At 49.4% G+C, this 21,917-nt stretch overlaps 2 protein-coding genes across 2 annotated transcripts; both read left to right on the forward strand.

Annotated features, from left to right (window-relative positions):
* The first annotated feature begins 9,795 nt into the window (after positions 1–9,795).
* LOC101762445 (probable nucleolar protein 5-2) lies at positions 9,796–13,603 on the forward strand. Its single transcript, XM_004984331.3, has 10 exons — positions 9,796–9,897; positions 9,975–10,094; positions 10,212–10,253; positions 10,863–11,042; positions 11,119–11,283; positions 11,512–11,712; positions 11,791–12,090; positions 12,337–12,537; positions 12,619–12,753; positions 13,018–13,603. Exons 2-10 carry the CDS (start codon positions 10,017–10,019, stop codon positions 13,417–13,419), a joined length of 1,704 nt encoding a protein of 567 aa, XP_004984388.1. The 5' UTR covers positions 9,796–9,897; positions 9,975–10,016; the 3' UTR covers positions 13,420–13,603.
* Positions 13,604–15,573: 1,970 nt separating this feature from the next.
* On the forward strand, positions 15,574–20,718 carry LOC101762842 (probable serine/threonine-protein kinase At1g54610). Its single transcript, XM_004984332.2, has 7 exons — positions 15,574–16,133; positions 16,273–16,557; positions 16,646–16,963; positions 17,643–17,870; positions 18,377–18,477; positions 19,616–19,733; positions 20,048–20,718. The coding sequence occupies exons 1-7, from the start codon at positions 15,810–15,812 to the stop codon at positions 20,327–20,329; spliced, it is 1,656 nt and encodes a 551-aa protein (XP_004984389.1). The 5' UTR covers positions 15,574–15,809; the 3' UTR covers positions 20,330–20,718.
* The last annotated feature ends 1,199 nt before the right edge of the window (positions 20,719–21,917 follow it).

Consider the following 21,917-nt stretch of genomic DNA (forward strand, 5'->3'; position numbering starts at 1 on the left):
GCTCCTGGAACATCAAGTAGCTACGTCGCTTTAACCCTTAGATTTGTTATTTAAGTTTGTACAAATAGTTCGCACCATGCAATCAAAAGAAGCGTCATGCTCGATTAAGTTTGCGATTTTCTTTTTAACTCTCCTTACCGAGCACTTCACGCCATCCAATGAGGGCAATCGGTGCGACCTGCTCGTGGGGCCTACTTGCATGCATATCCATTCTTAGGCTCTACCTGTGAACACCTCCACGACCCCAACCCACGTCACTCGACCGACCATGGCAAAACAAAGTCTTCTGCGGCCTAGCTCCCGGATTTCGTTGCGTAGGGAAAAGTGGCAAAGGCAAAGCATGTACAAAAAAGGAACCAAATTTTGAAGAAAATTTGCGACCTAAACACACCAAGTTCATTACAGGCCCGTGTGCCCGATGCCAAAACAAAAAAGAAACCTAATCTACCCCACACGGGCTTCGGGAAGGGCTTCGCCTCGAATCACAGCTGGCGAGATCTGCCTGACTAGCTGTTGCATGCCAAGGGCCACCATCTTCGCGTGCTGTGTCAGCTCCTCGGAAGTACAGTTCCTCGCGTAGCCGCTCCCAATGGCAGCAAAGTCCACGTCGTCGTAGTGCGTGGCCCAAGGTGAAGGCCGTGGGGCACCGTGGTAGAGCGCTTCTGCAATTAGGTCATCCACCCAACAACAGGTAGCCCCGAGCCGCTCCGCAAGTGGGCCCTCTAGGGCTACACCCATGGATAGGTAGGCCCACAGCACCTCCGACACGCCTCGAAGCACCTCATGCTCCCCGGCCACCTCCTGCAAGCGGTTGCCGGTCATTGCCCGCTGCTCGGTGACTGTGGCGAGCTCGACGTGTAGACCTACATCAGCAACCACTCGAGTCAAGACCGGCATAAAACCAACAAGCCCATAAAGATAACCACGACAGGAGAAGGTAAGAGTGTACCATTGCAGGACTTCTGGAGGGTTTGGGCCTTGACGTCGATGGCCTGGCGTGCCTGCTCGGCTGCAGTGCACACATTCTCCGCCCCTTGCGTGGCGCGCTCCAGTGCTGCCATGCGCGTCTCCATCTCCTTGGCTTGGCGAACGTGCTTGGTTGCTAGCTTCACTTCCTGGGAGGCGCGCTCCTGCACCTCCTTCCCCGCGGCCTTGGCTACCGAAGCCATCTCAATGGCAACAAGGAGGGCACGCTGCTTCGACTCCCGTGCCACCTCCGCCTCTGACTTGGCCACGTTGATTTTTCCCAAAGCCGCTCCACCTCGGAGCGTACACCCATCGACGCATCCAGCTCCTCCTCCAGCCTCCGCCGATCTTCGACCTCCTCCACCTGCGACTGATACGCGGCAGGCAGGAATCGCGACTTCCTTGCAGAAGCATCCATTAGCTCCTAGACAAGGGGCATGCCACGACGGGAAACAAAACATCAGAAGGCTGGAAGCACCCAGGGGAAATCAATCTCAAGCAAGGGGGAGGGGTTGGATCTGATTACTGGCCCGCGCGAAAGGACCTCGCCATCAATCGCCCCGAAGGCATCGCTCACTGCCCCCATGGTCGCGTAGAGCAAGTCTTGGGCCTTGGTGAGCTCGTTGCGCACCCGGCGCCCATGCCCAAATGTGCTCCCCCACGACACCATTGCCTGGACGTCGTTGAGGGAGAACAACGCCTTGCTGGGTCATCGGGAATGCTCCCAGGTGAGCTTGGGGCCTCCGCCCACCACGGGCGCTGCCCCGACCAATGCCTTCTGAAGTCGGGAGGAGTCAGGCGCGACCACCTCAGGCGGCACAGTCCACTCAGATGTCACCTCCATACTTCCATCATTGGCGGACACTTCTGAGGACGAGGAGGCCACTAGGATCACCACCTCCGGGGCCACTGCCCCGGCTGCCCAAGCCTCTGCGGCCGCCGAGCTCTTGCCTTCCCCCTCTAAAGGAGTGGCGAAGGGCAGCGAGCCGATCGGTGGCGGAGGAGGGTAGGCCACCATGACGAGCGAGGCGACTGCTGGAGCGACTGAAGCTGTCGGCGTCGCCACACCAGTCTCCTCGCCGGTGGCCGGCGATAGCCGGAAGATCGGCCCCACAAAGCCCACCGACGTGGGCGACAATGCGAGATCAGGAATGAACTCCATGTAACACGAAGCCGTAGATAAGCTGAGAATTCATACAAAAGCATGAAGCGGGCATGTGGCCTCAACTCAAAAAGGTTTGACCAAAAGTTAATCCCTTTACCTATCAGATCGTCACAGAGGGAGGGGCGTCGTTCAAAGCTGCAAGGCCGGCAGCCCTAGCTGAGGGCAAGGTGGCAGCGACGGCAGGGCTGGGATGTCCCGGGCTACGACATCGCCTCAGGGGACACCCTCGGGGATATAACGCGCCGCCACCCAACCTACCGAAGGCTAGGAAGCCACGGTGGCATCCTTAGACTCCTGCAGAGGTGGGGCCATCGCCGAGCTCCTGCTAGCTCTAGGAGCCTCGTTCGAGCCCCCACCCGCTGAGGATGCACTTTCCGTGATCGGTTGGCGGTCACCACCCTCTGAGCCCGACCTGCCATCGGGAGAAGGGAGGGACACCAACCTCCATGCCGTGCTGGGCAGAGCGCCGGGCGGCGGTGGCAGCATCTGCTCGGTGGCTCCCGAATCGCGACCATGGCCGGTGGGGAACCACAATCTCCCGAAGTGATGGCCATCCGAGCGCTGGGAAGGCCGATCGACTCCTTAGCTGGAGTGGGCTCAAGCATGCTTCCTATTCGTTTCAGCACCCAAGCTGTCGGCGGCCCGTTTCTAAGACGCACGGTCTTGTGCCCGGGCTGCGCTCCCCCTTCCTCCGCTCCAATCCCGACCTCCCCATCATCAAAGGTCAGGGGCATGGGGTTAGGAAGGCCAACCTGAAGACCATGAGAAGGCTTTGGGTTAGATGGGAAGTCGAGGACAGGTGCGTCCTTACTCTCATCCTCGTCCTCGTCCTCCTCATCCTCATTCGACAGCAACCTTGAGTTGTGGCACCTCATGCTCTCGCAAATTTTCTCCTCCCAAGCATGAACGTCCCTGTCACGTTTGCGCCGCCGCTCTTGAGCAGCATGGAGTTCGACGGCGGCCCGTTCGGCATCCCCGAGGTTACCGTCCGGGTTGTGAAACCTGGACACTGGCCGCCCGAGCCCCTGCGCACCAACAACAGCTCGAGCCTCCGTGTGCTCGCAAGAAAATATGGGGAATGGAAAGAGAAGAGTTCAGAAACTCACTAGGAAAAGAGGGAAATCCCTCGAGAAGGCCCTCGGGTGCCCCATTAGGGCCGAGGGCACCGGCTCTCGAATGTCGATTAGCTCCCGCGCCTATGCTGAAATCTCATGGTTGGGGAGGCTTTTCGGGTGTTCCCGTGAGTTGTCCGTCACCCCGAAGTCATCCGCTGCTCGATGAAGGTCCAAACGACCCCCACACCATTCACACTGGCTCATGCCTGCCCCTCCAACACCTCGATGATTTGGTCGACCTTCTTCTTGTGCTTATCCGGGCAGCCCTACCTCCACGACTCCCACCATACAGGGCGCCCGCCGGTGAATGTTGACAAATTTCCGATGCTCAAAGTCGTCGTCGTCGTCACCGATGTAGAACCAATCGCCATGCCAGCCCCAATTGGAGTCATACGCCTTGATCTTTGAGTACTTGTCCTCGTACCCGAGGTGCATCTAGATGGAGGCGCCGCCAAGCGGCGCGAGCTCGTCGTCACCAGAGCTCATCTTCCGCTACCGAACCTCAAACATCCGATGGAAGAGCGAAGCATGGGGAGTGATGCCGAGGAATCCCTCGCACACCGTCATGAAGCCAGCAAGCTTTAGCAACACATTGGGGTTGAAATGTTGTAGCTCAGTCCCGAGCTCGTGAAGGAAGCCCCGGAGGAAGGGGTACGCCGGTAGCCCGAAACCCCAGGGGTGGAACTCAAGGAAGGAGATGGTCTCCCCAGGCTTGGGTGGCGAGAACTGCTCCCCGCGGCGATGCGACACCCATCCTCCTCCTTCAATGGGAGGCAGCCCGCAATGACCAAGTCTTGCAGTTTCACCTCCATCACCACCGAAGGAACCCACGAACCCATCGTTGGGGAAGAAGCAAAGGTGGCGGCGCTGGTTGACAGGAGGGAATGCATGCGAGCGGACTGCGGGACTCACCAGGTCACTCCCACAACTCCTCTCTCTCCTTTTCTCTCTCTCTCTTTTGCTCTCTTAGCTGCTCGAGCACGGCTACTAGGCACTGACCAGAGGAAGGACAGGTGAGAGGAAGAGTGGAGAGGAGAGGCGGTAGATTTAAGAGCATATCCCTAGGGAGGCCAACCGCCCCCTTCGAGCAACTACACGAGGTGGTGGGCCCAGCCCCTACAGCGGTGCTGGAAACGTGCACATCAAAAGCACGACGTGCGCGCGTGGCTTGCACCGTCAAGGCGTGACAGGAGGTGACGGGGCGAGTGCCAGGTAGCACCTCAGCTTCCGTGTGATGACCCTTCAGCTGCTCCGCCCTGGTGGTTGGGCCAAGCCTAAGCAGCAGGCCAGGATACGAAGGCCGGCCCAACGAACAGGCTCGCGGCCATCATCAGGCCCAACTCAACCTAGAGCTTGGGACGGATGGACTGAGCGAGTCCTAGCGACTATGAGTCGGGACGCCATGTGGCCCACGACCTCCTCCTAAGGTTGAAAATGGATGGGTAAAATCCCATCCTGACCTGCCCTGTTTTCCACATCTAACCCACCCATTTTCATTTTTCTGGAAAAATCCGAGTTCGGGACGGGTCACGGGTTGACGGGCTGCGAGATCGGGATGGAAACAGGGGAGGCTCCATCCCGGTCGGATTCCTTGGGTCTCGTATTTGATCGGGATGGACTCGGATTTAACCCAAATTTGACAAAGATATGCAGCCCTTCAGCTAACTATAGCCTAACAGCTGAGGTCCGATATTAACCCTAACCTTATCCTTCACCCACACGACCGCGCCGCCCTCAGTCGCCCTCACCCGCGCCGCACAGCTGCCTCACACTCTCGCTCAAATCTCATCGGCTCTTGCCTCCCAGCCTGCCCGGTGGCCGCCTCGCGCCCCCACCGGCATCGACACGCCGTCGGCTACTCGGCTCCAGCACGTGCCGCCGTCTCCCACATGCGCTACCACCTGATAAGATGTCACGCTCTGGAACTGGAGCTGGAGAAGGAGCACGCCGTTTCGGCTTCATCTCCATGCCCCTGGAGAAGCACCTGGGTTTGGGAAGCATGTTGCCACTGCCACCCCGCAGCTGCAGCGACCACCGACCACCACCTTCTGTCAAAGGCAGCACCAGCGGCTTCATTTAAGGTACATCGTAGGCAGTAGCAGTCTAGCAGAGTATAATTAGCAATTAGTAGTAGCATATTAGCAGACTAGCAGTAGCAATTAGCAGCAGCAGACTATTTAGTACAATGTAACTTGAAGTCTCATTCATTATTCAGTAGCATGAATAAAGATGGTGAGCTGTGAAGAAATCTTGCAATTTGTGTAACTTGAAGTCTCATTCGTTATTCAGTAGCATGAATAAAGATGGTGAGCTGTGAAGAAATCTTGCAATTTGTCGATGTCATGGTGAAATGGTGTTTGAATGTTTGATGACCTTCAGTTTTTAGAATTTGTGTCATTCTATGAACTGTATGTCTGTGTGACTGTGTTATTGTGTCTGAATTGTATGCCTGTGGACTTGTTGAATTGAGACATCTGTGCTATGTGGACTTATTTATGAAGTTGTGGTCTTATGAACATACGATTGTTTTGCTGTTGGGTGTTGGCTCTTGGCTATTGGCCTGTTGCTCACTTGTTGTTGGCCTGTTGCCTGAATGCCTGTTGCTGTGCTGGTCTCGTGACTTGTGAGATACAGTCACAGTCTCATAGACACAGGCACACAGTGCATGCACTGATGCACAGCAGAACGCCAGCACACGCGCAGCAACACCATGGCAACAATAGTACTTTTGTGCCGTGCGTGTCTAACTATGGTTAGTGTGGTCTGTGTGTCCCAACTAAAGTTCCCAGTTCCTGTCCGTTTCCGTCGAGTTTCTAGCCGTATTGGTTCATTTCCGTACACCCGTATAACCTGCTCCCGTTTCCGCTCCCGGCTATCCCGCTCCCGCTCCCGATGATGAAGTGCGGGAGCGAAAATGAGAGAAGGGTTTTCCTACCCATTTCTGTCTATTTTCATCGCTATCTCCTCCCACCATATCTGAGTCTTGATGACAAGTTCGCTCTGGGTATTCCCCATGAGGGAAGGCAACGAGCCCTCTGACCTCGCACACAGGAGGTCGGGGACCAAACGGGCGGACCACCAGGATTAATGGCATGTCTCCCAGTGAGACAAAGCCAAACTTTCCTCAATCAGAAAGGCGATTGGGTCCCACTCAGATTGCCCAGCGACACTCGAACGAGTGCACTTGCTCGATCAGCCTGGTAGGCAAGGATCCGCTCCCCGCGAAGGGGCTGCATGGGGCACGAGCCCGACCACATGAGCGCACTCCCCTGGGAGCAGCGCACCCAGGGGCTCGAAGCGATCAGCCCCCAAGGCCAAGCAAGCCGTTCACAACATGCAGCGGGGATAAAATTTATTATTCCATGGAACAAACATTACAAGAAGGGCATCAGATACAAAAAAACGCTAGTGTTGCCGAGCAAAGAAACACCTGGGGCCCATGAGGAGTGTTGCTATGAGGGCGGCGTGAAGTGGCAGATGCTCACATCGCTGAGTTTCTTGTAGCATCAGCACCTTGAGGGCCGCCTGTGCGGAGGTGGTATCGAGGACGAGAGCACTTTCAGCTCTAGCAAGCAATGCCACCATCTCCCTGGCAAGAGAGCAAACTACGGACGCACTCAAAGCCTCCTATCGGAGACAAAAGGGGGTCGTAGTTGTACCCAACAGGCTCAAGAGCAGCGTCATGGTGGCCTTTGTTGAGCTCGCGGGTTCGCCGAGGATTCGAACGGGAGCATCGGAGCTCCCAAGTGATCCCAGAGAAACCCAGTGGTTGTTTTTGCCTATTATCGGTTCCTCCCGCCGGATCCGCGAGGATCTTGGAGTAGGATCAGTAACACGAATGGAGGTGCCTTAGACCCCTTGTGGTACGCCCAGCCGCTCGCTGAGATTCTTCTAGCATCAAGGGCAGGCTGCACGGCAGCCAACCCGGAAGACTTGGAGACACCCTCTCGGAGGCCTCATCCCTCTACCCGCACATGGAAGCATTTTGGGAAGTGAAGCCTGGAGCCCCAAGCAGCACATGACGCAGGCTTTATAGCCCGAGCGCAGAGCTAAGCCGCGCGACACCGCGAGGTTCAAAGAGGGGTGCCCGCCAGGCAAGGACGTCGCGAGCCCCGATGCACTGGCAAACCCACGTGAACTACAGGATGAAATGATGCCCTGAGCAGGACCTCGGGATTCTGCATTGCGCAAGGCATCGGGTGGACCGGTCTCGGTTGCGCATCGGCGTGCAACCACGAAGAAACCAGAAGGTCAGAAAGGGTCTCATAACAACGTCTAAACGGTGGCAAGGGATGGGCAATGCTCGCATTAAAAGCGTTCTGAGGCCCTCAGAAGCTCGAGGGCTAGACCTAGTGGGTTCGCTCGCGAGAACCCACAGGACGCCTTAGCCATCGAACGGCATGCAAAAAGGGCGAAGGAGCCTTCCCCCGACCGCAAGGTCGGAAGAAGCCTCGTGGGCTACTGACGGGTTCGTGTATCAAGCGTAGGAAATGGGCTTAGGGCGATATGGCACCAAAAGGTCAAATTCCCAACAGTTGGAAGCATCCTGAAAACGGCCCAGACGACATTGCGGCCCACCACCCGATCTCCTTTGGTCGGAAGCCAAGAGCCATGACTCGCCAGCACAACCAGCTCGGGGGCAGGGCCTGCAAGGGACCCACAGCTCCTCACCAGCTCCTTGACTCATGAATACCTGCGCCGTATGAGAGGCATTAAATGACGGAGACATGACCGGGCGAAGGGAGCCGACCTTTAACTAGGAGGTCCAAGGGTGAGGCTACACCCTTCGGACCACCCAAGACGGCTTGCAGGATGAGGCCACGCGCGGCCGTACTCATCCACATGCCCCGACATCATCATCCTCGCTGTGAAGGAGACCCGTCAAGATCAAGGCCATGCCATCGCGCCAAACCCAGTATGGTCCCGCAGGCGAGGTGGGACCCAGCGATAGACATCACGGTGAGGAGCAGCCGTGAGCGCACTAAAGAGGTCGGGGAAAGCTGGGACGAGTGGCACACCCCGCCCAGGCCACTAATCAAGGCTCGCCCATTCATTAGCAGTACGGACGACAGCAACAGCACCCGTCCCGTTCACCGCCACGGAGTTGGCGGACGGGTCGGGAGCACGCCATGGAGCAGGCCGAGCCTTGCATGAGTAGCCCATGCTGCATAGGTGTACCTGTACAAGACATGCGAGACCCAAGACCAGCCAGACAGGGAAGCCTCTTAGTGCAAGGAAGACCCGACCACGCCGCAACCCCCGACCTCTGAAGTCGGGACCCCCTCCATTTCTCAACGTTGTTGCCCGGTCCCTAGCCTATATAAAGAGAACTGGGCCTCCATTCACACTCTCTCGAATTCAACACATACACCCACACATCGCACAAACGCTTGCTTGCAAGCACCCCATTGTAAGTCGAGTGCACTTGATCCAAAGAACACGACTCCTGCCGAAACTGGACGTATGGATCTTCCCGAACCACTATAACTCCTTGTCTCTTGTGTGCTAGGCATCGGAAGTGAGGAGAGCACGGCGTACAATCACTAGTCGGTGGAATGAAACACCGACACTGAGCTACCCAGCATTGCTAATATTATTATTTGGAAATGCAGAAGAAGGTTAAACATCTGTCCCTTGCATTGATTGTTTGTCGTAGACTTCCATTCTAGATAACATCTACTGTATTAAACTACACTAGAAAACTTATTTCATAATAGATCCAAAAGGCGTAACTTACAAATTACAAATATTAATGGTCAACCTTACACTAATCGGGACTTACAACTACTTGTCACTGTTAATTTTATCATAATATAACTACTAATTAATAATAAAATATGTTACTAATGATTAATCATATAGTAGAATCAACCTTATCAATTATATAATCAACACAATAGCACTTCTCAACCTTAATCTCACAACCATTTTGTAGATGCTAATATTCGTCATGTGGGCATATGTTGGTTCAGGACTTCAGGTTGAGATTCCAATTGACACTGCCAAAGCAACAAGGGATTTTGACTTCTGATTTGAAAATTGAATTGTATGAACCCACACAGTTGTTTCTAATTTTTAAATCTGACTTGTTACAATTGCAATGCAAAAAGTTACTAATGATTATTCATATAGTACAAATCAACCTTATCGATTATATAACCAACACAATAGCACTTCTCAACCATAATCTCACAACAACTTTGTAAATGCTAAAATTGATCATGTGGGCATATGTTGGTTCAGGACTTCAAGTTGAGATTCCAATTGAAACTGCTAAAGCAACAAGGGATTTTGACTCTGATTTGAAAATTGAATTTTATGAACCCTCACAGTTGTTTCTAATTTTATAATCTGAGTTGTTGCAATTGCAATGCAAAAAGTTGACAGACAGAGTCGCCTTAACTCCAACCACGACCTAAAACCCCAGACCATCCATCCAACGGCAGAGCACCCCTGCCCCGCTGAACCAACGGTGCGATGGGACACCGCGCCCCTTCCTTCCTCCAGTCCAGTATAAATTTATCCAAGCCCTAGCGCTAAAACCCTTGCGGCCGCTACCTCCCTTTTCCCCACCCGCCCCCTCTCGTCTCCCCGGCCGCCGCAGGCGAAGCCCCTATTCGCCTCGTCCTCTCCACCGCCGAATCCCCCCAGGTTTGACGGATTCCGGCATCTCAGCAGCCATGCTTTTCTCGGTCTGATTTGGTTCGGTGGGCGTGCGTTGGATGCAGGTTTCGGCTGAGATAGTCGCAGGTTACTGATTCTAGGAGGATATGTTGGTGCTATTCGAGACCCCCGCGGGGTTCGCCCTCTTCAAGGTGCTCGACGAGGGGAAGCTCGACAAGGTCGAGGTGTGTGGTCGGTGCTTCAAATTTCTAATTCCGGTTTTAATTGGGTTTGCTAAGTTTGCTCTGCTCCGCGCTTGGTTATTGAACTAACAGTGTTCTGTCTTCTATTTGTGCTTGTAGGATCTATGGAAGGAGTTCACGACATCCGACTCGGCGAGAAGGGTTAGTGATTCTGTTATTAACATTCAAAGGGCAAACGAGTTTTCCTTTTATCAAGGCACATTATGACATTGTGCCCTTGTCTTTTTAAAGTATTGATGTCAATGTAACTCTTTTACCCTGGCGGAATACTAGATTTCGCCATTACAAATATGGGTAGCTAGCTGAATATGTTCCACAATGTGTTTTTTTGTAAGCTACTCCCTCTGTTCTTAAATACATGTCGTTCTGACTGGAGGATTTTGCCTGGAGTTAGTTCAGTCATTTTGTCGGAATCGACAAGTTATTGAGACTGGAGGGAGTATTTTGAACATATCAACTTTAAGCCGCAAAGTGCCTAGAGAATACTATTTCCTCAAGGAACTACTATTTCCTGCTGATACATGTTATGTGCCTATACTGGGTGAAGGTGGTAATGATGCATATCACCTCTAGAACAGACTCCCTAGAAGATTGTTTTGTCTGTGCGTGTACCAACATTAAACTGGTTTTGTTCAAATGCAGAATACTTATTCAGCTTTTATGGTATTTATGATATTGTCTCCCGTTATATTCTTTGTGTTTATACATCCAGTTTTCTTTTCTGACTAGTAGTTATGAACTTCTGTGTAGGTGGTTGAGCTTAAGGCTTTCAACAAGTTTGAGAACACATCTGACGCTCTGTCTGCTGCGACCCTGATTATTGATGGCAAGCCTAGCAAGGGTCTGCGCAAGTTCTTGCAGAAGCACTGTGAGGGTGAAACATTAGCTGTTGCTGATTCCAAGCTTGGAAATGCTATAAAGGAAAAGCTGGTCGGTGGTGTTCTTCGGTTTTTAATTTGTTTGTAGAATGACTGGCCCTCCTTACAGTATTGTTGCGCTCATGCAGAAAATTGACTGCCTTCACAATAGTGCTGTGATGGAGCTGATGAGAGGGCTGAGAAATCAGCTCACTGAGCTTATAACTGGGCTGGGTGCACAAGAACTTGGTCCGATGAGCCTGGGACTGTCCCACAGCCTGTCTAGGTATAAGCTGAAGTTCAGTCCTGATAAGGTGAGTCCGATATGTGCTCACTTTCTGGCTTTTTTTATTGCCCCATCACTTGCTGCTTCACATGAACATGGATACTGTATCCGTGTGTTTTACTCTTTTGTTGCCCTTTGGTGCTATATCTTTGCACATTCAGAACATCTTTTGTGTTGGCTAGTTACGGTTGTTGTTTGTGAATTACCCATTTGGAATCGTGTAAGTGAGATGACCACCATTGTTTTTGTTCCACAGGTTGATACCATGATCATTCAGGCCATTGGCTTATTGGATGATCTTGACAAAGAGCTTAACACTTATGCTATGAGGGTTCGTGAATGGTATGGTTGGCACTTTCCTGAGCTCACTAAAATAGTCACAGATAACATACAGTATGCAAAAGTTGTGAAGATGATGGGCGACAGAGCTAATGCAGTCAACCTTGATTTCTCTGAGGTAAATGAGTGGACATTTCTCAATGTTATTTACATGCCTATGAAGCAAACTGCTTAGTAATAGCTCTGTTGTTCACAGATACTGTCAGATGAAGAGGTGGAAGCACAGATAAAGGAGGCGGCAGTAATATCCATGGGAACAGAAGTTAGCGACCTTGACTTGTTAAATATCAGAGAGCTATGTGATCAAGTGTTGGCTCTTTCTGAGTACAGAGCCCAGCTGTTTGACTATTTAAAAAGCAGGATGAACACTATTGCTCCCAATCTGACCGCACTGGTGGGTGAATTAGTTGGTGCTCGCCTTATTGCGCACGGTGGCAGTTTGGTAAATTTAGCCAAGCAGCCTGGTAGCACAATCCAGATACTCGGTGCAGAGAAGGTGCGTACTATTTGTGGATGATTTCGAAAACGGTTTTTCATTCGTTGTTCTTTTTCTGTCTGTGATCCTGCTCTTCTAAATGTGCGTCGACAGCGTATATCAGTAAGACACACGAAATTGTGCCCTCTTTTTTTGATATCCTAATTCGTAGTGACATCAATCGGTGGCATGAATGAGATTATTTCTTTTTGTTGTCTGCTAGAATTGGTTTCTCTACTAAGCAACTGAAAATTGTATTCTGTCCAGGCTTTATTCAGAGCTCTAAAGACGAAGCATGCTACACCTAAGTACGGCCTCATCTACCATGCATCCTTAATTGGCAAGGCATCTCAAAAGCACAAGGGAAAGATCTCTCGTTCTCTTGCTGCGAAAACTGCTCTTGCCATACGGTGTGATGCCCTTGGTGATGGTGAGGACAACTCCATTGGCACTGAGAGTCGACTCAAGGTATCTGCACTGTCGAAAACAATTTTAGTTTTTATAATACAAACAATAGATTGTCTTCTGACATAAGTGAGAATTGAACAGCTTGAGACACGGCTTCAAGTTCTGGAGAACAAAGAATTTGGGAAATCTGCTGGTTCCACAAAGGGAAAGCCTAAGATAGAAGTGTATGAAAAGGACCGGAAGAAGGGAGCTGGGGCTTTAATTACTCCTGCTAAGGTAAGCTTTGTCATGGTTCTGTTTCCTTGAAAAATATGATAAGAAACCTTTTATTTAACGGACAGTTGCTTACTCTTCACTGCCATCTTGGTCAATACAATGGACTGTTCTAGTACTGGATTGCTTTATTGTTAGCGAAAAAGATCCCATTGGTGTATCCTTACGTGAACACCTTTTTTGTTGCCATTGTTTTTTTTTTTTGGGGGGGGGGGGGGTGTTTGAGTTCTAAAAGTCATTTTGACTGATGTTTTGCTTTTGTTTTAGACATACAACCCTGCCACTGATGTCGTACTAGGACAATCCACTGAAGAAACACCAAAGAAGTCAGAATTGGCTTCAAAGAAGAGGAAACATCATGAGGCGGAGGCTGCACAGACAACAGAGCCTGCAGCGGAAGCAATCCAGGAGGATGGTGATCAGGAGAGGAAGAAAAAGAAGAAGAAGGACAAGGAAACCGAGGCGACTCCAGTGGCTGCTGCTGATGGTGAGAAGAAAAAGAAAAAGAAGTCCAAGGAGAGCGAGGAGCCTGCTGTGGCTGCCGCCGAAGGCGAGAAGAAGAAGAAAAAGAAGAAATCTGATGTGGATGGTGAGGATGTTGTAATGCAAAATGAAGATTCTGGTAAGAAAGACAAGAAGAAAAAGAAGAAGCACGCTGATGATGAGTGAGGCATTCACTGGAGAAGGGAGAGCCAAGGTGCTCAAGGTTGGGACTCGCTGTTATGTAAAATGGATATTGCAGGCTAGTAACCATGCTGAGATTAGTTTTTTTTGGAACCCCTGTTTTCAAGTACTAGCTCGATCTGGACGATTGATGAAACTTAAATTTTGGTGCCGCTGTCTCAAATTGACATGATTGGTCATCCTTGATGAACTGAGATTGGTAACTACTAGGTGGCTGAGAGATCCTTTTGTGCTTAATCTGTGCGTTGGTAGTATGCTGGAGGGACGCTGGTTTCTCGTACTTGGCATGATGGCATCCCTGGAAGACTGGAACAGATTGGGTCACCAGCTGCTTGACAATAGTTATCTGCCACCCTCGTTCCATCGCATCGGTGTTTCATTTGTTGTTACACTCTTAACAATCTAACCCAAAAGCAGAGACGGGTCTCTGAATAGAGAAATAGAATCCTGTTAAGCTGTTATGTGAGAGAGGAGCTTCACCGTCCACTATTTGCTTCGCCATGTTTAGCATGTGTTGTGCTAGAAACCAAAGGCACAAGCCATGCCGTGGCAACGCTGGCTGAAAACTTCCTACGTGGTGTTTGAAATCATCTACCTAAACTCCAACTTGCGGCCGATTCGAATCAACCAAAGAGAAATTGGAAACCAACCATGCATTACACCATTATAAATCCGACGACCATTGCTGAGGAGCAGAGCATTAGGTGAATAATTCCTCAACAATGTACCATCACTTTCTTTTGAGATTTGATTTCGCAGGAACCCCTGCTCCGTGCTCCAGGGACCAGTTCAGCAGGGTGCCTTTTTCTGGTGAAGCACAGCGGCAGTTGGTCCGAAAAGGTTGCATCAGCTGTTGCTGTCCGCGAGAAAGCAAAGATCTGGTCATCTAGTGACATCAACAAACGGACAGTCAGATGGATGCTCGTGGTTCGCGTGAAGAACGGGGGACAGATGCTCTCTCATGGTCAAAGCAACGATCCGCTCCGCTCAGCTGACAGCCATGGCAAGCAATGGCTCGTGCCGACTGCCGAGAAGCCCAAGCAACCGCTCTTGCAAGCAGCGAAACGTGGCAGCAGGGGTATATCCTCATCCTGGCCTCCTAGGATGTCTCTCCGGTAGGACTTCTCCTGTGGTCTAATTCCATATGTGTTTACATGAGGAAGAACTAATTAGGGGGTAGGTAGGCCGTGAAAGGGTCTCTTTACTCACTTAGTTTCAGTTAGATCCTGTTTGTTTTAGATTATAATCCATGTAGATTATACAATCAAGATTATGGATCATGTGTTTGTTCCAAATTATAATCCATGTAGATTATACAATCAAGAATATGAGTCATCGGTATTATGGTAAAAGAACACTCGAGAACTACCATAGGACCACAAATAATCTCAATAAGTTGGGCAGATTATTTCAGATTATTTGTGATCCCAAGTGATCCATAAATAATTATTTACCCTATTACTTTTGGACTATAATCCATATAATATAGGGGCAAACAAACAGGGTCATAGTCCTCTGGACGGAGTGGAAAAAAACTACTTCATTAATATTTCTTGTTAAAAAAATATAAGCATACCTTGTTATTGCATAAGTCAAACCTTCTTGGATTTAATCAAATTTGAGTAGAAGAGTAGTAACATCTGCGGTATCAAAGAACTATACTAGAAAAACTTATTTCATAATGGATCCAATCCTAACTTGATATCATAAAAGTTGTCATCTTTTCTATAAGCTTAGTGAACCTAAGATAATTTAACCTAGAAATTCTTATGTTCCCAGATGGAAGTATATAATTTTATGACACACAGTAATACCGTAAGATTCATATAAAAACACTTATCTATAATTATAATAAATTCATTATTTATCACAGCTTTATACAAAAAAATAAAAAATTCTTTAATAAAACGAAGAGACTGAAAAGTCAAGCAAAGATCACAGTCAAAGCTACGCAGGAAACACAAAAATAAAGCTACCAAACCAAAGTCTAACCGAGCAAAATCAACGGGCCATTTTTAAAGTAAAATTCGGGTAAAGGCGATCCTTCCGTTGCAGGCAAAAAGTGTGCTCACGTTTTAACGCAACCCTCCTCCCTCTCCCAGTCTCCCTGTATGGCTCTATCAGCGTCACATGGCATGGCATGAGCACATCCACATCCATGCGTGACATGATCCGGACGGACACCGAGACAAACCAGAGCGAGACCCATCCGCCGCCGCGGAGTCAAACCCTCCTCCGGAGCACAGCACAGCAAAGCACAGCCAGCTCGGTCCCCTCCCCTCCCTCCCCCGGCGCGGTCCTCCCGCTCCACTTCACTCCCCAGTCCCCACCCCCCATGCGCCGCCGCCGCCGCCGGTGACCAACGACCCCCCTCCATGGGCTGCGTCCACGGCCGCCCCTCCGCGCCCAGCCCCGATCGCCCGCCGCCGCAGCCGCCCGAGCCGGCCGCCCCCGCGCCGCCGCAGGAGGCCGCCGCGGCTGCGACTGCTGCCGGGAAGCCGGAGCAGCCGGCGGAGAAGCCAGCGCGGCGGGAGAGGCGCTCCCGCTCGTCGCGTCCCGCCCCCGGCGGGAGCTTCGCGAACAGGGCGCGCGGGGAGCAGGTCGCCGCCGGTTGGCCCGCCTGGCTCTCCGCCGTCGCCGGCGAGGCCATCGACGGCTGGACCCCGCGCCGCGCCGACTCCTTCGAGAAGATCGACAAGGTACCCCCGCGCGCGCTCGCTTCCGCCTCCGCTCTCCCATTCATTGCCCCCCGCCAGCTTCGTGGCGTCTGGCGGCTGCCATTGGCGTAAGTGGAGGAACTGACGAATGCTCGCATCTTTCGTGGGCGGCGCCGGGCAGATCGGGCAGGGCACGTACAGCAACGTGTACAAGGCGCGCGACACGGTGAGCGGCAAGATCGTGGCGCTCAAGAAGGTGCGCTTCGACAACCTCGAGCCCGAGAGCGTCCGCTTCATGGCGCGCGAGATCCTCATCCTCCGCCGCCTCGACCACCCCAACGTCGTCAAGCTCGACGGCCTCGTCACCTCCCGCATGTCCTGCAGCCTCTACCTCGTCTTCGAGTACATGGAGCACGACCTCGCCGGCCTCGCTGCCAGCCCGGACATCAAGTTCACCGAGCCACAGGCCAGCTCCGAGATCCCCGCACCATTTCCGAATTGCATCCTTTGGTGCCATCCGTTTCACGGACTCACAGTGTATGAATGAGATGCAGGTTAAGTGCTACATGCATCAGTTGCTGTCGGGTCTGGAGCACTGCCACGACCGAGGGGTGCTACACCGCGATATCAAGGGTTCGAACCTGCTTTTGGACAACAATGGCATGCTGAAGATTGCCGATTTTGGTTTGGCATCGTTCTTCGACCCAGACCGTAAGCAGCCGATGACGAGCCGGGTGGTGACCCTATGGTACCGGCCGCCGGAGCTGCTTCTAGGTGCGACGGATTATGGGGTGGGTGTGGACCTGTGGAGCGCAGGGTGTATCCTGGCTGAGTTGCTGGCTGGGAGGCCAATTATGCCGGGACGAACAGAGGTTAGCATTATACGCTTACCTGTCCAATATATCAATTAGACATGCCTTACATTTGGTTGATTTCCAGCTAAACTAGGCCTCAGTTGAGGACTTAGTGTAGTTCACTTGTAGATTTCTATAAACTTTTCCAATTTGAGTTTGCCTGTTCTGGCACCATTGGTAATGGGGCTGCACTGAATTGTTTAGAGCTCATGTTTGCTTCTTGTTCCTGACCCATGTGAAAACTGAAAACACCCTTGTACATCATAGTATTGGGACTTGTGAGGAGGACTCAGAAGAAATCACAGGAGGAAGATTCCTTGTTTTTTAATCATTTTGTATTTCTTTAGGAACGCCATTTTAGTTTCTTCTCTATAACTAGCCGCTCTAACCGAATCATGCCAGCATAGAAATTGTTTGTCCAGCAATGTACCACGTGAAAGCCTTAATCTGCCTTAAAATTCTGATCCTATTGTCATATGTTTCAGCATTCATTTCCAATGCTTTCTATCCCTTTTATTTTGAGAATTTCCATGCTTTCTTTCATTTTGCGGTTGCGTTCAATGTTCTGTTACCGAGTCAATTGTGACCTGTTACACTGTTTGTGCACTTATTGTTATCCATACTATCCAACCTGATGAAAAAGCAACTGCATTTATCTTCCATATTTCACTGATCTATTCATGTCTGCCCCTTTTAGGTGGAACAGCTGCATAAAATTTTTAAGTTATGTGGCTCCCCAACAGAAGAATATTGGAAAAAGTCGAAGCTGCCTCACGCAACAATATTTAAGCCTCAGCAGCCATACAAAAGGCGAATAAGAGAGACATTTAAAGATTTTCCGCAATCAGCACTGCAGTTGATTGAGACACTACTTGCAATTGATCCAGCTGATCGGTTAACAGCGACGGCTGCATTAAGAAGTGATGTAAGTTCCTATCCAGCTAGCCCTATTTGCTGGCACAAAACATTTGGAATTTCTTATTTGTGTTGAAGTCATTACTATCTTTCGCAAACACAATATTATAATTTTTTAACAATTTAATGAGAAAATTTCTTTTGCTGGCGCAACGGTAACCATTGGTCTAAATTTAGGTTCAATACTGAACTTGCAGGCATCCGTAGCTACTGTAAATGTGCTGACTTTGTATCGCACATCCCAAAAACAACTGGACCAATTCTTTGTGCAGTATGAGGAAACTCAGACCATGATTCTCAGTTTCTCATGATTCCATTGGGATTAAAGTATCGTATGGTTAATTCCAGAAACACCGTAATCCAACATGAATCTAGGGTAGCAGAGGTAGTAGGGGTTTCTTGCACCTGATACGATAGCAATCCAGATTTCCACTGTTGTTACACATTATATTTTTGTAGCATATTCTTTTTTGGCATAGTGTGTTAATTCCTTCTGTTAACTTTCTATGCATGCAGTTCTTTACAACTGAACCTTTCGCATGTGAACCGTCAAGTCTCCCAAAATACCCTCCAAGCAAAGAAATAGATGCAAAACGAAGAGACGAAGAAGCCAGACGGTTTGTCACCTTGACACTTGTTTCAGTTTTTATGATGATCTAAGGTGTCATAGACTTATCGCCATTGAGGGTACAATAACACAATTTTGTTGATCTACGAGTGCATGCAATGAGCATAGCTGCTGTCTATATGTGTGGTTTGTGGGGGTAACAGTACTAACCTTACACAAAAAAAATCATAAATGGGCTAGATTAATCACCTTTTATAAACCAGTGCTGGCTATTTTTATCTTCGGTTTTCTTGTAATCTGAAACCACACATATTTCATCAACATTTGCCTCACTAACCTAAAACATATGTACATTTGCATGTTCAATATTTTGAATTGTTCATATAAGATTTTTTTTTTATTCAGAATTCCTGAGTATAATATTAGTGTAGGGTCCCACGTTTGGTGAGTGCTTATTATCGGCAAGAAAAAGACATGAGTGCACACTATCAGAAGGTTTCGTGGCCACAAGCTGTCTAGTGGCTGAAACAAACAAACAAACACAGTATTAGGCATTGGATATTTGGATCTACATCTGAAAGAGTTCCGGCTACTCACTTGTCACCACAAGTTGCTAATGGTTAAAAACAAAAGTTGTACAATAGTACCATCATGATTGAGTAAATGTAAATAGAGTCTCGTCCTCCTTTCAGCTGTTAAATGTGAGCGCAAAAACTTATCTAGTTAAATTGACCCAGAAAATTTCTGGTATTCTGATATTAATATCTGTGTCTTTGTAAGTTGAAAAAAGGGGGAAAAGGATAGAATGCAACTAAAGGGCATGAAATGCAGTACTAATTTATTCTACAAAAGTAATAGGTATTTCTTGTCTCAAAAGCCATTGTGGTCAAAATTTTAGTGGCATAATTGCGCTAAAAGCAGCTGTATTTGTAATGGTGCCAAAACTCCTGGATTTCTAGTAACTTGTTGAATATGTTTGATAGGCCTCATAATTGAGTCAAAAGACAACTACTGCTTCATTTTTCTGACTGATTTTTCACTCATTACATGTCCACATATCTGCTAGTAGCCAAATATCCTAGCACTACCCTTGACCCATCTTCCTGTTTGTGGTCTAGTGTCAGTTAGTTGTTGAGTACTTCTGACACCACTATGATGCTACCTCACTTATCCACCATGATCAACAGTTTAAGAGCTGCTGCTGGTAGAGCTAATGGTGATGGATCCAAGAAGACAAGAACACGTGATCGACCTAAGGCAGTTCCAGCTCCAGAGGCAAATGCTGAACTTCAAGTAAATATTGATGTATGTTGAATGAACTTATACTTCTGGTACAATTTTGTTTCTATGACATGGTTTCTCTAGAGGTTAATAAGATAAACTTAGGATAGAGTTGTTCAATGTTCTGAGGTGGTGCAACCACTTGCTCAGTCTCAGCCCTTTCACTTAAACTCTGCATTTTAAATTATATCCTACATCCAAGTAGACTAACTTTATTTCTCAGGATAGGTCCTCTGGTTTTTATCAGCCACGGTCCAAAAGACCAAAAAGGCAGCCCATACTATCCTAAACATAATGTGCAGTATTGCTGACTTGTGCTTATTCGTTTCTTTTTACAGAAAAGAAGGTTCGTCACTCATGCAAATGCTAAAAGCAAGAGTGAAAAGTTCCCTCCCCCACACCAAGATGGCGCGGTTGGCGTCCCTTTAGATTCTTCAAATCATATGGACCCATTATACGAACCCCCAGACCCGTCTTCCTTCAGTACTGTGTTCACTTACGAGAAAGGAGCTGTGCCTACTTGGTCTGGGCCATTGGCTGATCCTGCTGCAGTGGCAAACCAAAAGCGGAAGCACAAGTCACGCTCATCGAAGCAACCAGCCACTGCCCGTGCTCGGTAAGATCCTAAGGATCGATATTCGTTGATAAAGAGACTTCAACATGGAGAAACACCCCGTGGTGGTACCTGCACACAGTTTTTCAAACAAGGCATGCAACGATAATTAGTTTGTTGGTTACTTGTTGTGAGGATTTTTTTGGACATCGTTGTATAGGCTGAGGAGGGAGTTGCAGTAGGTACTTCTGTACATTAGGTTCTCTTTCCTGCTCATGAAGCAGCTGCGTTTGATGTTAGATTCATTTGAGTGGAAGCTTTAGGTCTCTAGCATTTTGGTACACCCCATTACATTGTAACACTCTGTTACCTTATATAATCATCGGTTCTCAGCAAATCAATGGAAATTTTCGACCGGTAGTTTCAATGAAGACTTTAATGGATTGATGAACTGCCCCACATCGCTTTGGAGTTTGTTAAATGTCCCATTTGTAATGTATCTTGGGAGATTGAATTTGAAGTTTGAAATTCATTATGCGGAGTTTGTTTGAATATCCTTTGCAGCTTGGGAGATTGAATTTGAAATTCATTGTGTCAGTTGAGGACATCAGCTTGAGCATAGCTTGTAGAAATGGTGATGTGGAACTTTGGTGACTCGGCTATAACTGGCTCTAGTTTTGATCTGTAAAGGTTGTGCCCCAACTGGTGTATATGATTGGAGCTGATTTTGTTAACACCAGTTCATTTGATACCCCCCTAAAAACCAGTGAAATATTGAATCATGTGATCATACCTAGAGTTGTAAACTAATGGTAGGACTTTTTGGGAAAAAATATATAGAAATAATATACGGCGCTGCTAGCGCTCAGACGTCCGATGGGAAATTTTCCATCAGACGCTACGACGAAACATTAAAAAATACCTAGTGCAATATCAATGGTTACTGTTTGCAACATAAAAAAATAATATGTAAAAATGACTAGGTCAGAACATGAACAATATGTTTCATGTATAGAAACAATAGTTACAACATCAATGGTTAACTAATGCAACATGTGTCAGAGCGAGCGATTTTTTTAAAATTCCGGACATCCATTCTGTAGCATTATCGAATAATAAATTCCATAACTCACGAGTCATGAGCTCAACTAAATCATTGGCTACCAACTCTCCAATACAAGCAGTTAAGGATGTGTTTGGTTTCGAGGACGAAGTGGGACGGGATGGGACGATCCCACTTCATCCCGCGTTTAGTTTGGAGACAAGTGGGACGAGGACATCCCTACAAGGGAATATACCGCAAAGATCCGGGACGCCCCCATCCGGCAAATATGAGCGGACGGGGGCATCCCACTTTGCCCCCGTCAAGCGTCATCTGTCCACCGTCCGCCGGTTTTGCGAGGGGCGGCGCGGTGGAGCCGGCGCGCTGGAGCCCGAGGGGAGGGCGGGCGGCCACGGTCGGCGGCGCGTCCAGCTGGAGGGCGGAGGAAGATCTGGCGGCAGGGTGGGGAACCTCTTGCTGCGGGATCGAGCTTCAAGGGCGGGCGCCCACAGGCGGCGGCGTGTCCAGCTGGGGGGCAGGGGGAGCTCTGGCGACGGGCGGGGGAACCTCCGGCGGTGGCACGTCCAGCTGGGGGTGGGGGGAGCTCGGGCGG

This window comes from Setaria italica, chromosome IX, assembly GCF_000263155.2.
Source record: "Setaria italica strain Yugu1 chromosome IX, Setaria_italica_v2.0, whole genome shotgun sequence".
Lineage (NCBI taxonomy): Eukaryota > Viridiplantae > Streptophyta > Magnoliopsida > Poales > Poaceae > Setaria > Setaria italica.

What these genes read in the sequence shown, in the direction of transcription:
- LOC101762445 (XM_004984331.3), top strand. Translation starts at nt 10,017, where the DNA reads ATGTTGGTGCTATTCGAGACCCCCGCGGGGTTCGCCCTCTTCAAGGTG. An exon ending in GGAAGCTCGACAAGGTCGAG is followed by an intron (nt 10,095 to 10,211) that starts GTGTGTGGTCGG and finishes TTGTGCTTGTAG; the next exon opens with GATCTATGGAAGGAGTTCAC. An exon ending in TCAACCTTGATTTCTCTGAG is followed by an intron (nt 11,713 to 11,790) that starts GTAAATGAGTGG and finishes TGTTGTTCACAG; the next exon opens with ATACTGTCAGATGAAGAGGT.
- LOC101762842 (XM_004984332.2), top strand. Translation starts at nt 15,810, where the DNA reads ATGGGCTGCGTCCACGGCCGCCCCTCCGCGCCCAGCCCCGATCGCCCG. An exon ending in TCAAGTTCACCGAGCCACAG is followed by an intron (nt 16,558 to 16,645) that starts GCCAGCTCCGAG and finishes AATGAGATGCAG; the next exon opens with GTTAAGTGCTACATGCATCA. An exon ending in TTATGCCGGGACGAACAGAG is followed by an intron (nt 16,964 to 17,642) that starts GTTAGCATTATA and finishes TGCCCCTTTTAG; the next exon opens with GTGGAACAGCTGCATAAAAT.